This window comes from Netta rufina (genome assembly GCF_964035555.1).
Source record: "Netta rufina genome assembly, chromosome: 4".
Taxonomy (NCBI): Eukaryota; Metazoa; Chordata; class Aves; order Anseriformes; family Anatidae; genus Netta; species Netta rufina.
The window spans coordinates 58,181,267-58,195,359 of record NC_140127.1 but is presented as its reverse complement, the minus strand read 5'-3'; the positions used below and the strand labels follow the sequence as shown (position 1 = coordinate 58,195,359).

Below are 14,093 nucleotides of genomic sequence, written 5' to 3'. Positions count from 1 at the left end.
TGTTGACATGGGCAGGGACAAAACTTCAGCTACATAAATGATTATCATTAAACAAACGATTAATTATACTCCCTGAGAGTGGCTGCTAAACGTGGTTGAGCCTTGTTTACGGGTGCACGATACCCGCTCTGACTCTGACCCTCGGAGGCTGGGTGCAGGTGCCTTGTTTATGAGGAGTGTTGCAGGCAGATTTGTTCATCCTTGTTCCAGCCATGTGGGTATGAGATGTGGCGGCCACTGGGCAGGCCACAGCCTTGCCTGTGGCATGCTGACACGTGTGGTAGACAGGGTTGAAGAGACAGACCCCGAGGTGAGGCTTTTCTGGGGAGTGTTCACCTCTCCCATCCCTTCCACTGAGTTTTGGGTCACAGAGGCTAAGCTAATGAACCACCTTACAAGCCTGGGAGGGAAGAATTATAATCATGTATTGTTAGAGCCCCCAGTCACCTTGCCCCTCTTTTATCTCTCTCCCCCTGGCTCCCAATACTGGCGAAGTGAGTAGCTTGTGTCTTCCAGGTTTTGGTTCAAGAAGTATCTGCCTTCTCTACTTGGGCCTGGGTTTGGTCTTCCACATGTACTTATTCCAGCAGGAATTGGCCATGTAATTTCCTATTTTTTTGACGTATTATTGGATAATATTAAAATACGTGCTAAATGCCTGACCTCAAAAGGGGTCAGGAAGGAAAAAGTTCATGCAGAGTTTGTGTGAGATGGGAGAGCCTGCAGCTGCTGCTACCAGCTCCACTTCACTTCCAGTGTCAGCAGCAGGAGTTCCAAATACAGACCTGCAAATGGCCTCTGTCATTTAATAACGCTCTTGTCTGGTCCTTCAGCAAGGGCCATTCTGGACCTTCTGAAGCTTGTGTCTTCCTTTGACTTGTCCAGAGTCACAGTCCTCCATCCTTCCATGGGAATGAACCAGCAGAGGCAACAAGAAGGTTGTTTTTAGCATACGTGTCCCAGACTAGGCTATGCCTTGAGGAAGAATGAATTTTCAGTTTGATAAAGGTAGTCAGTTAAAGCTAGAAGGTGGAAAAAAGGAAAGCAGTTATCTGACTTTTTGCTGAAAGGAGATAAAATGAATTAAAGAAATGCTTTACGTTAGGAAAGCTGAGAAAAAGTGAACAAAAATATAAACATGATTGACTTTTTTATTAATTTTTTAAATTGCACAAATAAATCAACTGTGTGATTTCAAAGGTAAATGAGATATCTATTTCACAAATAAAATAATAGTTCAGAAAAATTAGTAAAAAGCTGTGGTCAAGGACAAATTACTTCTATTCCATTTCTTCTCTTAAAATTAATCATATTCTCAAATGCCTTGTTGTAAATTGAGTATGTTGAGTTCACATACATTTTAATCAGCATTACTTTATCAGTCACAGATCATGGCTCCTTGGCCTGAGGTGGACAAGCCTGAAACCAATAACTATATCGGGGATTCTTCCAAACAAAACCAGAACATGCCTGGAAAAGAAGGAGAAAATCACAAAGGTAACATGCGCTCTCACCTCTGAGTTAGAGATATATAAGTTTGACACTCCTTGGAGAAGAAGGAAAGTAATTAATTTTTTTATTTTATTTTATTTTTTTTTTAATGTTCTATTTCATCAGGCAACATGACTTCACTTGGAAATAAAGGGGAAATCCAACCTGCATTTTCCACGATAGCCTTGATAGATGAGACAACGCCAGAAGACCCATGGGCTCTGCCAGAGCTGCAGGACACGGGGGTCAAGTGGTCAGGTAGACGTTTCTCAGTAAATAAGCTACCTGCATTTATTTATTTTTTCCATTACTTTTGCTGTCTTTGTATCAGTTATGTTTTCTGAAATGGTATTTGCTGCAGAACAGAATTTAGGATTTGAACTGTTTTCAGATGTAGGCTTTACATTTTGTCTCAGCTTCCATAGTGGTAAAATTGGGATAGTGTATTTAGGCAGCTTAGAAGGAATTGGAGAGCATGCTGCTTACTCTCCTTAAAACACAAGGGAATACATGGAAAACAACCCAAAAGCATCAGGATCTTATTTTCAGGGTCCTATTGATTCTTCTTTACTCAGTAAGATGAATATGTTAAACCAAGGATCAGTCCTGGTCTTCATAAGGCATTTATCTTATACCGAAGGCTTTTTTATTTTTTTTCCCTGGTAAAACTAACTAAATGAACTATCCATTTCTGCCGTTAAAATTTGGATTAAGAACACTCTTTTGGGTTTAATTATACACTGGGGTCATAACACCATATTTAACTCTGTAGTCTCTGCTTGCACATTAAACTGTTCTGGAGAAAACACCAGATAACATAAATAAGTTTTTTTTTTTTTTTATGTATAATGTATTTATTTTGCAGAACTGGATAGAAAAGGAAAAATCATTCGTGTACTATATGGAATAGGAAAGTTTATCATCTTGCTTGGATTACTCTACTTATTCGTGTGCTCTCTGGATGTACTGAGCTCTGCTTTTCAACTGGTAGGAGGTAGGTATGAAAATGCATCTAAAATATCAGGAATAAGCTACAAATGAGGCATTAAATGTCATCCAAGTGAACAAAATGCAAGTTTTACTCTTCAAGAGCATAATGCACAGATTTATGTGTAGAGATACAGATTCAGAAGTAAGTATTTCTGCTTGAAAACTGATTTTCCTCTGCAATAAAAAGGGCCTTTGTTTCTCAGATTCCAAAGAGCTGTTGATGTAGGGATTATTGGCCCCAGTTTCTTAGAAGGTTCCTGTTACTTTAGTGATAGTTTACACAAATGCACCTGAGCATAAATCTGTCCCATGTGAAAGTCATTTCAACAAGGAGAAATATCAAAACTACCCTCTTGATCAAAGCATTCAGCACTGAAATGTCTCCCAAATCTTTCAAAGATGAAAACTATTGGAATATATTTTTATGTTCACCTCCCTACGAGGGTTGAAACCTGCTGATGGATTCAGAAGTTATCAAAGAAATACGTGATTTTCTGCAGAATTATCTGGATTTTTGGCAATACAGAAAGCTACAGGAGCAGAATTACTCAAAATTATTAAATTAGCTTTCCTTGAGGCAGTAACCAAAAGCCATTAGGGCAGAAATAGCATTTAAATCTATGTATATGTGTTGATTTTTTCTTTACAGTCTTTCTTCTGATGGTGGTTTTATATAGTTCTCTGTGGAGTTCACTGTAGCTTGTTTAGTCACTGAAATGAGAAAATATAACATATTGCCTGATAACTGATAAACTGGGAGTTCAGAACTTGAATTTGGATCCCTGGGCTACATCACCTTGTACATTTTTTGGCTGGCAAGCATGGCTACCTATGTATCATATTAAATGGTTGAATGATCTTTAATTAAATGCTCTTCTAATTCCTATTGACTTCACCTTGTACTTCCCTCACTCTGAGAATATGTTCTTGCAGGTAAAGCAGCAGGGGACATTTTTAAAGATGATTCAGTGCTGTCTAATCCTGTTGCGGGACTGGTGATAGGAGTTCTGGTGACCGTTATGGTCCAGAGCTCCAGTACTTCTTCATCCATTGTGGTCAGCATGGTGTCCTCCACACGTAAGTCTGCTTACAGTATCTTCCTAAAGATCACCCACAAATCTCAGTGTGGGGTTGAACAAATGTTCCCACCTGTGCTGAAGTTGTAGAAGCATTGGGTGGAATAGCAGGAAAAGACTTTCACAACTGTTGCCCTGATATCAAATTATGAAAAAAAAAAGGGGGGGGGGGAGAGAAAAAGTTAATACACTGCAGAAAATACTGTCCATAATAGCAAAGAAAATCACTGGAAGCCTTGGTATTGAATGCATTAGCTTTTAAAGTATCTGCATAGTTTTCTTTTGTTAGCCTGTTACTGAATTTGATTTGTTTCTAGCACCATTTCACAATTCTGCAGACAATACCTGAGACTCTTACTCTGGCCCTCTATCATTCAGTGAAAGGAGATAACCATGGGCTGCAGTGGGGGGTCACTAGACTGTCAGAGTACTACATTCCCAAGGGGCTTGATTAAAGCAAACGTCTGGATTAGAGTGTCTAATCCCAGTGACATCAAGGGAAGTCAGGTGTTAACATAGATTAATTTTCATTGGACCAAATAGCTCGCTGATGATTTTTTCATTCAATGCTTCATTTTCTACTTTCTAGTGCTGACTGTGCAATCAGCTATTCCTATCATTATGGGGGCAAACATTGGCACCTCAGTTACAAACACAATTGTGGCACTCATGCAAGCCGGGGACAGGAATGAATTTAGAAGGTATTGTACTTAAACAGTAGAACTGAAAAGCTGCTTTTCTTCCTTCTCACTAGGTTTTCTCCTATACTGCCTATCTGCACTACAGCCATTCAACCCTTCTATTGACCAGAATTTGAATGTCTAGTTAGGAAAATCGCAAGAAACTTCTAAAGCAAGGTTAATGACCTGTAAATGCAATAGATTTTAATCATAAAGGATTTTACCATTTATTTCAATGGAGGTTAAAAAAAAAAAAAAAGTTAATTTTTTGCTTTGTCCTATGAAATTATGATGTGAATTATGTAATTTTCAGCTTCCTAAACTGTCAGCTTTGACATGATAGCAAGTTTTAAGCTGTTGTCACTCCTCGCACAACTGCCATGGCCAAAGTACAGTCCTGTTTAGATATATGGCTTCATATACATGCAGAAAAGCATATTGGGTTCCTTTAAATTTTTGTGGTTTTGTGAGACTCCACCATTTTAAATAGGATCTTACGCAATGATAAATTTTCAGACTACTCCAATGATGCCACCCACTTTTGGTTACTTCTTAATTTTAGGAGTTAATAAATTGACATTATGCTATTTCAATCTACTCTCATTAAGAGGGACTCCAGTGCTCCAGGCTTTTGAAGTCTACAACAAGCAACAGCTGGTAGCCATAGAAAAATGAAGTGTTTTGGCTGTAAAATAAATAGAGCAGCAACTTTTTTTTACTGTCACTTGGCATTATCACTAAGAGCTCGCTTTATCACATAGAGCTCTCATTAAATGGAGATGGGCAGTAAACTTGGGAGGAATATAAGACTTTAGTATCTTATATTTATGGCATACCAAACATACAAAGTACACCTAACTGAAGCATATTTCTCAAAGATTAGCTGTTCGGAATCTTTGGCTGAGCTAGTTTCTGTCACTTAACTTGCAATGACAAAGTACCCTACTAGTTTCTGGTCAGGAAAATTTAAATAAATAATAACGGGAAAGAAGTTGATTTTTAATGTAGTCATTAACAACCACTTTAGTCTCTAAATACCGTCTGCATATGCTTGTTCTGTAGGGCACTCACAGGTGTACTTTTCACAAAATGGAAAGAAAAACTCTGGTGACAACCACCGATTAAGATATTCTCTCTGTGGTAGCACTCTCCATTTTGTTGGTCTACTTTGAATGCTCCACCTAATTTCCCCTCAAGCAGTTTGGAACCTAAATTAGCGGATTAGCATTTCAAGGAATATTTCTTCCATATTTTTCTTCCTCTACAATGCTTAATTTAAGGAGCCATATTTTAAAACAAATACAGGCAGATTGCATAGAATTAAGAGGAGCACAAGCACCTGCCAGGAACTTTGGAAAGAGTGCCCTTGAGGAAATAGCTGTGGCTCTTCAGGTTGTGGAGGAGAAGCTGGAAGGGAGCTGTACACCCATGGTTTGCAAGAACATGTGAGAGGGCTGCAAAGAGACGTCTTCTGCATGAGTCAGGGAGAACAGATCCTAGAAGCAAATCCTGGTTGAGAATTAAAAGTGTACCAAAACAGGGTGAGATACAAAAACAATGTAAGCTGTTAAGTACTCTTGGCAGCCTTGTGTTGAGGATTACTTTTGTATTGTCTAGTTTTTCTTGTTCTGGTCACCTTGCCTGACTCTTTCACTTGGACAATGGTGTGGAAAAAACTTAGAGCTCTGTAATAAAGCAATTATCTTCTGGGACCTTAGAAATGAAATAATTCCTGTCTGTAAATGGGCTTCATCCCCACCCTTATGATTTCATATTTAATTGAAGTTGTGCACATATTGTTTAATTAAAAGCAGCTCTATTTTTGAATTTCTTCTTGCAGGGCCTTTGCTGGGGCAACAATCCATGATTTCTTCAACTGGCTTGCTGTTTTTGTATTGTTGCCCATTGAAGTAATTTCTGGCTATCTTTACCATCTCACTAATGTTATAGTGGAGTCCTTTCATCTTGAAAGTGGTGAGGATGCCCCTGAGCTACTAAAAGTTATCACAGACCCTTTTACAAAGCTCATCATTGAGGTAAGCTCTTTTTCTCATTAACGAAGCTACTTACTTGGTACCACCACAGTTAAACGGAATGCTCTGAATATGGGAAAGGGACTCAATCACTTCTCTGTGTCCTTGGGATAAAGCTCATTAGCAGGTGGATTCACAAAGACCCAGCTCCATAATTCCCACTTCTGTTTCCCCTACATTTCATCTTCATGAGGATAGGCCTAGCTAGAGGGCTGGGAACGCAGGTGACATATGGGGTGGATGGGATGGCAGCCCGTTGCTTCAGTGTGGCAGCCTTGTTGTGTCAGTGTAGCTGTTTAAGCAGAATGGCTGAGATGATGGGGTGAGTGATTTGGGGAGAATACTCCAGTGTGAGTATTTGTGCATACGAAGTTGTACCTTTTCTGGGAGTAAAACCCATCCTCCCTGCTGGGCAGCAGCTCCAGTATTAGAGATGGTCATGTAGGCTTCATGTGGCTGAGCTTCCAAAAGGGAAGTTATTATCTGGGTAGAGCTGAACAGAAGTGTGTGGTGGAAGTTGGACTAACACTGTTGTTTTCCTTTGTTTATTTTTAAGCTTGATAAATCTGTAATAAATGCAATTGCTACAAACGACGAATCAGCAAAAAACAAAAGCCTTGTAAAGATTTGGTGCGTAACTGAAACCAATGTGGTAAGTATTATGTTAAATTAGTTGTCAGGCTCCTCAGGAAATATTTATTGATCCATAGCTGGCACTGCTTATCATAGGATTGTGAAATTAGATTTTTAAATGAGTATTTATTGCTGCAGAAAAGGAATGCAGACAATTTAATGTAGCTTTTGTACTGCTGAAACCAAGCATGTCATACCAGCAGCAGTCTTGACTTGGTTGCTTTTGCAGGCCCTTGCTTATCAGAACTGGTGGTTTGGAGCCAAACCTACTCCTTTCACATATAAATGCCTTTAAACTTGGCACTCCTTCAGACTCATTGAAAGTGGAAAAAATCTGCAACGTATGCCCAAGAAAATCTCTTTTTGCCCACCTATCTGATCTAAGCAGCTTTATGTGCTAGGGTGGTCTGCTGGCAGTTGGTTACTTCAGTTTTCTCAGAAAACTGCCTTCAGACAAGGCCTCTCTGGGTCTAAAATTATCTTTTCTTCTCCTGAGACCACTGCAGCTTGAGGAACTTGTTGCCCAGATTGGCACCAAGGAGTACTTTGGTGGACTGTGGAGCTGTGTTTGGTTTGTGTTGTTCAGCTAAACTAACAACTAGAGCATTGAACAGCACCTGGACCTCTAACGAGAGTTATTCTACTTGTTAGTGGGTGTGTAAAACTGATTTCTGAAGTCCTGAGGCAGCAGATGCTAAAGCACACACAGAGTGGAGATTAAAATTAAGTTTTGAGAGGAGCCCCTCTCCTACTGAATGATGTTCTGGATGGCCAGTGAAATGCTAGCCATGGCAGACAGGGCCAGGAGCAGGCCGTGGTAGCATGAAACTCCCCTCAGGTTACCTGCAGCAGTGCCGGCTGCTCCACCTGAGGTGTGGGAGGAGGCTGAGGTGGGCCTGCTGCTCCCAGTGCCCTCTCAGGTCTGAGTGTCAGCATCCTGCAATCCTTCCAGGCCCAGAAGGTGAGCAATGGCACAAAAAGTGCAGGCAGAACTGTGAATCTATTTCCGTGAGTCCTGAGATCAGTAATTATGGTTCTCAGCTACTGACGATCTGGTTGCTCTGACATAGAAGGTTTCATCTTTAAAAGTCATATTGACTGACCTGAGTAACAGCACAGCTGTTTATTTTAACAAAACAAAAAATTTTGCTATGTCATTTCTCTGGTGTCACTAATTATACTCCAGCTTACAAACCTGCCTGTAGCTGTAGTTGATGAATTCTTGGTTGCAGCAAAAACCTAGAACTGTGTATGGGCTCTTAAAGAAGGCTGTAGGTGACTGAACCATCTGCTTTCTCTGGCAATCTTTAGACACTGCAGAATGTCACACTTTCACCTTCAGAAAACTGCACATCTCCTGACCTTTGCTGGACTGAAGGAAACGTGACATGGACTATGAAAAATGTATCTGAAACAGACTATATCAGCAAATGTGAGTAGTGGAACTATTTCTCCTTCTGCAATATTTTTACAGAGGTGCCTATCTTCCTAATGGTTCCTACAGACCACTTCAGACTTACACCAAGAGGCACTTGCCTGTATGCATACACAAGGTACTACTACAGGTGCAGTCAAAACAGCCTCAGCTCTGTTGTACAGCTACATCATCATCATCACTGCATCTGGCTGCGGGTGGATACCTTTCCATGCTCCCTGATATCAGTAATTGGGGTCCTCAGTATCATGTCACCCTTGCTATTCAGGTGACTCGGTGCTACAGTTACTCTGCTGTGGTGGCTGCTTGGATGTCTCCATCCCTATGTGTGCTGCTCAGGACGTTCAGCAGCCATTCCCAGCACACAGCCGTCCCTGGGAAGAGCTGACTCACAGCCCAGCTGGGAGCACACCACAATTTCCTCACTCTGTTGTTGTTCTCCTTCCATGCATATAGTCACCCTGCTTCTGCCTGCCCTGCAGATGTGCTCACTGTGTATTTATGAAAGTGTACATACACGAGTTCCTCTCAGGCATGGCTTTTGTGCAGCCAGGGAGGCAGCATTTTCTTTCTTTTCATCACCGCCTCAAGCTGCGTGTGCTTTGGTCCCACGTTCTTAGGGCTATGCATGAAAACCAGAGCTGGCCTTGGGATCAGAAGCAAAAATGTGACTAGGCCAATTTGTTTTCCTTTTCTTTTTTTTTTCAGGCCGGCATCTCTTTGCAGAATCAGACCTGCCTGATCTTGCCATCGGTCTCATCCTTCTGGCTTTGTCCCTGCTTGTTCTGTGCTCCTGTTTGGTGATGATCGTTAAGCTATTAAACTCTGTACTTAAAGGACAAGTGGCAAGTGTTATCAAGAAGACAATCAACACTGGTAATTAACCTGCTTTTCCCGAAGATTGCTCTTAGAAATAGCAAGGACATTAGGCACATTTATCAAAATCTCCTGTTCTGTTATGCAGTTATTACAGAATAGGTTCAAGAAAGCAGTATTAAACCAGAGTTGTCACCCCCCAATATTTCTTCAGCTCAGCATGCTATTTTCTTCCTTTTAAAAGCTATTAGTTAACAGCTTGCTTGTGGACTGCAGGTTAACAACAGAGACCAAAGTTCAGGCTCTGTATCTTGATGTATAATCATTAGCTGTTAGAAATGTAATCTTCATATCCTCAAAAGATAGTGCTGAGATTGTGACTGCTGGCTTGGGCACAGGGTCTCCATGTTTCTTTTAAAGTAAGCTGAATAAATGTACGTAGAGATTAATGATCTAATTTCCTTTACTTGCCCTGCTCCATTCCTTAACCGTCTCCTCAGGGTGATAAGCAGCCCTGCATATTGGTACTTTCTGTCTTTCCCCGTGTTATCCAGGTGATTTTCCAGCCTGTTTTCATTGTGTGCAAACAGCTATTTTGTCTTGTTTTGTTCTGTTTGTTTTCCACTTGGCTGCTTTTTCTTCATTTTCCATTGAATCCAGGTCAGAACCTGTACTAGGGAAAAGCAGTCCTGGCATACACCTGATTGTGTTAGAAGAGAATGCTCACAGATATGGGGAAGACAATAAAGTGGTCCCCTTTCTGTCTTCTTCCGGGCAAAGAACATTGCCCAAATCAAAATAAACGAGTAGAAAGTGATCGGCTGCCAGTTACTGTTCATTTGTGATCTGCTTGGAATCCCTCTGTCTTCCTGACTGATGGAGTCCTGGCCTCTTCTCACTTACAAATCTGCAGACCATTGTGCTTAGTTTCTCTAAGCTTTTAGCTTTTCTTTAGCTTTTCTTTGCAAGAGTAACAAGTGAATTATTAGGAGATGATCAGCTTAAAACTAGTTAAAACAAACCTCCTTATTTTCTCAGGATACCCTTCAGAACTTTCTGAAGACCTGATTCATGTAGCAGGTGCCTGCTCGCCAAAACCGACACTTTAAACACCTAGAAAGTTTTGTGTTGAGCTCAGTGGAAAAATTTCTGGTACCTACTCATATTACAACATACATGTTACTCTGGGTCAGGACAAAGGTCTACCTAGCCTAGTATCCACAGTGTGTCCAGTGGTGAAAGGCTGGAGAGAGAGTACAAAGAACAGGGTAAATTCAAGTAATAGAACTCACACTGACCCCAAATCTTCTTGTTTTAGACAATATGCAAGCAGTATATTTACATTTGAAATGCTTAGTGTTGTTTTCTATATGACTGGAACATTTTGTTATTCTAAATATTTGTTATTCTAAAGACAATGTTTTGTTTTGTTTTGTTTTTTAGATTTCCCTTTTCCTTTTACTTGGCTAGCTGGATACCTGGCTATGCTTGCAGGGGCTGGCATGACCTTTGTTGTCCAAAGTAGTTCTGTTTTCACATCTGCAATTACACCTCTTGTTGGTAAGTTGTCAATATTGTAATTTCTATCTCCACTTTTTATCTTTTTTTTTTTTTTTTTTCAACATTCTGCAATCATTCAATGCTGTTTCCTTTCTCCTAGGCATTGGTGTTATAAGCATCGAGCGTTCTTATCCCCTCACCTTAGGAGCTAACATTGGCACAACCACAACGGCTATACTTGCAGCTTTAGCAAGCCCAGGGAGTACATTAAAATATTCATTACAGGTCAGTATAAACCAATGCTTCCTTGGAATTCATTTAGAATTGCAAATTTTCTGAATAAAAAACTGACAAAATTAGTTCTGATGCAAATATATCATGGAAATTGGACTTGATTCTTTGAGTGCTACTAGTGACTGCTCATTAATTTCAACTATCAGAGCAAAAGGCTTCTATTAAGCATTCCTAGAATGTCTATATATAGTCAGATCTTGCTTTCATAAATTTAGCTTGGTCTGATTAATTCATTCAAAAAGCAGACAAGATTGGCCACCTGACTGCAGAGTATGGGATCTTAGCATCTTGGAATTCAGTGCTCACTTTGACAACTCTCTTGTCTATCCCCTATGAGGGTTACTAATTTCTGTTGAGTTCCCTGCTCAGGACCCAAACTCTGTTTATGCAGTGTACAGGGATTTCTGTCATCTAAGTAGAGGCTTTGAAACTCATAAGATGTCAAGTTGTCAACCTGTGTGACATTGCAGTGAGCATCATGACAACTACATTCTCATTGCAAATCTAATATGGGCGGCTTTTATTGAATTTCTTTTTGCCTCAGACTACTTGAGATGTAGGCAGCCTGGCTTTGGGCTCCCACTTACCGCCCAGTAAAGAACATTCCAGTCAGAAGATAACATTTCAATGAACCCTCTACATCAAAGAGTGAAAAGATAATGAAGTTTCCTTTGTGAATAGGATGAATGCTTTTTACTAGCCACAATAAATTAAGAAAATTACAGAAGTTATTTTATTGTCCTCAGGCATGACAGAACAGATATAATCATGTGAAGATACTATCTCAACCAACCTCAGCTCTCGTGTTAACCTGCTATTTTTATAATGTACTCTAAAAATCAGAATCCAGTACTTTCATGTTTGCTTTAGTCTGATAACAGTTACGGAAGAAAAATAAGATAGTGGGAGCAGGGAATGTACTGTTTTGTTCCACGTATGCTTATTCTGTCCAAGTGACTTCTGAAAGATTTAGCAAGTATATGTCTCTTCATGCTTTTTTTTTTTAAAAGGATTTTGAAATATGTAAACCAAATGATCATAAAAGATTTAGAAAAAGTCACATTTCAGTGCCGTGTAAACTTTTTGCTAATTGTTTGGAAAATCCAGGTTCATCCAATTAGCAATTTCTCAATAACCTGTATGCAATATTTAATCTACTTTTCCCATCTCTTAGTTGAAAACTTAGGGATGCAGAACTCAGTAATGAATAGTTCTCACATGGTTCTCCTGCCTTACTAACAACAAAACAGTTTCCTGATTGTTGCTTGGTTTGCCAGCTTTATTTCTGGTAGACTCAACTTCTTGCAGTGGAAAGCTGTGTTTTAAAACTTCTCCATCTGCAGGGAGATAAGGAGGAGTCCCCTCTATGCTTGCCTTGTTTCCAAATGCCACGGCCTGTTTGTAGGGTTTGACCTTTACAATGCATGAGGTATTACCCAGTCCTTGCTTCATGCAGGAAAGGCCTGGCAGTGAAATAGCGTGAAAGACAAGACAAAAAACAAAGTGAGGAGCAGGAAAAGGGACACTATGGAGTCAGCACCACTGGAAGTTATTATTATGTAGGCAGGAGCATTTAGAGGCATTTGTAGGAGCAAACTTCTCAAACTTTTTTTTTTTTCTTTCAGATTGCCTTGTGCCACTTTTTCTTCAATGTCTCTGGGATAATTCTGTTTTACCCGCTGCCTTTCACCCGGCTCCCAATACGGATGTGCAAGAGTTTGGGGAACATAACAGCCAAGTACAGATGGTTTGCTATATTTTATCTTCTCGTCTGCTTCTTTCTTTTGCCTTTGTTTGTATTTGGTCTGTCACTGGCAGGCTGGCCAGTCCTTTTGGGTGTTTGCCTTCCCTTGTTTGCTCTGTGTATTGCTGTGATTGTAATTAACGTTATGCAGACAAAACGACCACATTCACTGCCTGAGAAGCTCCAAAACTGGGATTTCCTACCCATCTGGATGCACTCTCTAGAGCCCTGGGACAAAATGATTATGTCTACACTTGCCTTCTGTGGGAAACACTGCTGCGGTTTCTGCAAGTGCTGCAAAGTCAATGCAGAACAGGAGGGTGCCAAAGACAATCAGCTAAAAACTATGGAGGTTTATGAAAACACCATTGCAATGGCTGATGAAGAAAGAGGTGTAAGAAGGGCACCAGCTGCAGCTTGTGTTGAAAAAACAGGCACAAACAACACAGCCTTATAGTAGTGGATCAACAGAGATACAGCATAGGATGGTTAGGCTCTTGAAAACCATCTTGGACAATGCACTGAGGACAGAGTGAACATTTTGTTAGGTTCCTGCAGCCAGTGATATATCACTCGTCAAGGAATGGAGTCAAACAAGCTTGACAGAGTCCCTAGAAAATCTATGATCATTTGAAAAGCTAAAGACAGATTTGCTTACAGAGGATCTACTGTGTTGTACATTCATCCAACGCTATCAGTAGCAAACAAAAGAAATCCTGATGTAGACCCCTGAACAGAGGGATGAAAGGAATACGATCAATTCAAACTTAATTAAAAAACAACCAACCAACCAAGGCAGCTGTAGAACAGCCTTTCTGGCCCATTGGCTTATTCAGCAGAAGTTATTTTGATACCCCAAATGCTATGGAAATTAAAAAAAAAAAAAAAAAAAAGAACCAACCAAAAAAAAAGTATCCAAGCATTTTCATTGGCCTGATTGCAGTGGCTGCAGTGGTCAAAATGGAAAACAGTATTCCCAATATAGACTAAATCTATTGTCCATGTGTGGAGGAAAGTAAAATGCTGGGACATCCCTCAGAAGCTCTGGGAGTCCTGGTCTGGCATAAGGGTATGCATAGGCCCATTGTGAGCCCTCTGTCTCCTTTAACACTGGGGACGGGAGCTGTTGTCTTTTGTCATCTCAAGCTAAAGGCCAAAAAGTAATTGCTGATCCCTTTGCCTGCTGAAGGTTAAGCACTGGGTTTGGAGACACGGTGGCTATGAAAGAGCTTGATGGACTCAGGATGTGGTTGCGTGGCCATTCCTCTGTCTAGATAGTCCTCCCCAGTCCTGTTCACCATGTAACCCCACAAGCTCTTGTCCTGACAGTTAGAGGAATGGTTCAGGAGGGAGGACAAGTGGCTGGTGTAGGGGTGGAGAGAGCCACTCAAGTCTGGGCTG

The 14,093-nt window shown here is 40.5% G+C and overlaps 1 protein-coding gene across 1 annotated transcript; it reads left to right on the top strand.

Moving 5' to 3' along the window:
* Nucleotides 1–1,382: 1,382 nt before the first annotated feature.
* On the top strand, nucleotides 1,383–13,149 carry SLC34A2 (solute carrier family 34 member 2; the record flags this gene model as incomplete). Its single annotated transcript, XM_084286871.1, has 12 exons — nucleotides 1,383–1,497; nucleotides 1,618–1,749; nucleotides 2,357–2,485; nucleotides 3,415–3,558; nucleotides 4,147–4,258; nucleotides 6,078–6,273; nucleotides 6,827–6,922; nucleotides 8,215–8,335; nucleotides 9,047–9,214; nucleotides 10,598–10,714; nucleotides 10,815–10,939; nucleotides 12,574–13,149. The coding sequence occupies exons 1-12, from the start codon at nucleotides 1,392–1,394 to the stop codon at nucleotides 13,147–13,149; spliced, it is 2,022 nt and encodes a 673-aa protein (XP_084142997.1). The 5' UTR covers nucleotides 1,383–1,391.
* Nucleotides 13,150–14,093: the final 944 nt, after the last annotated feature.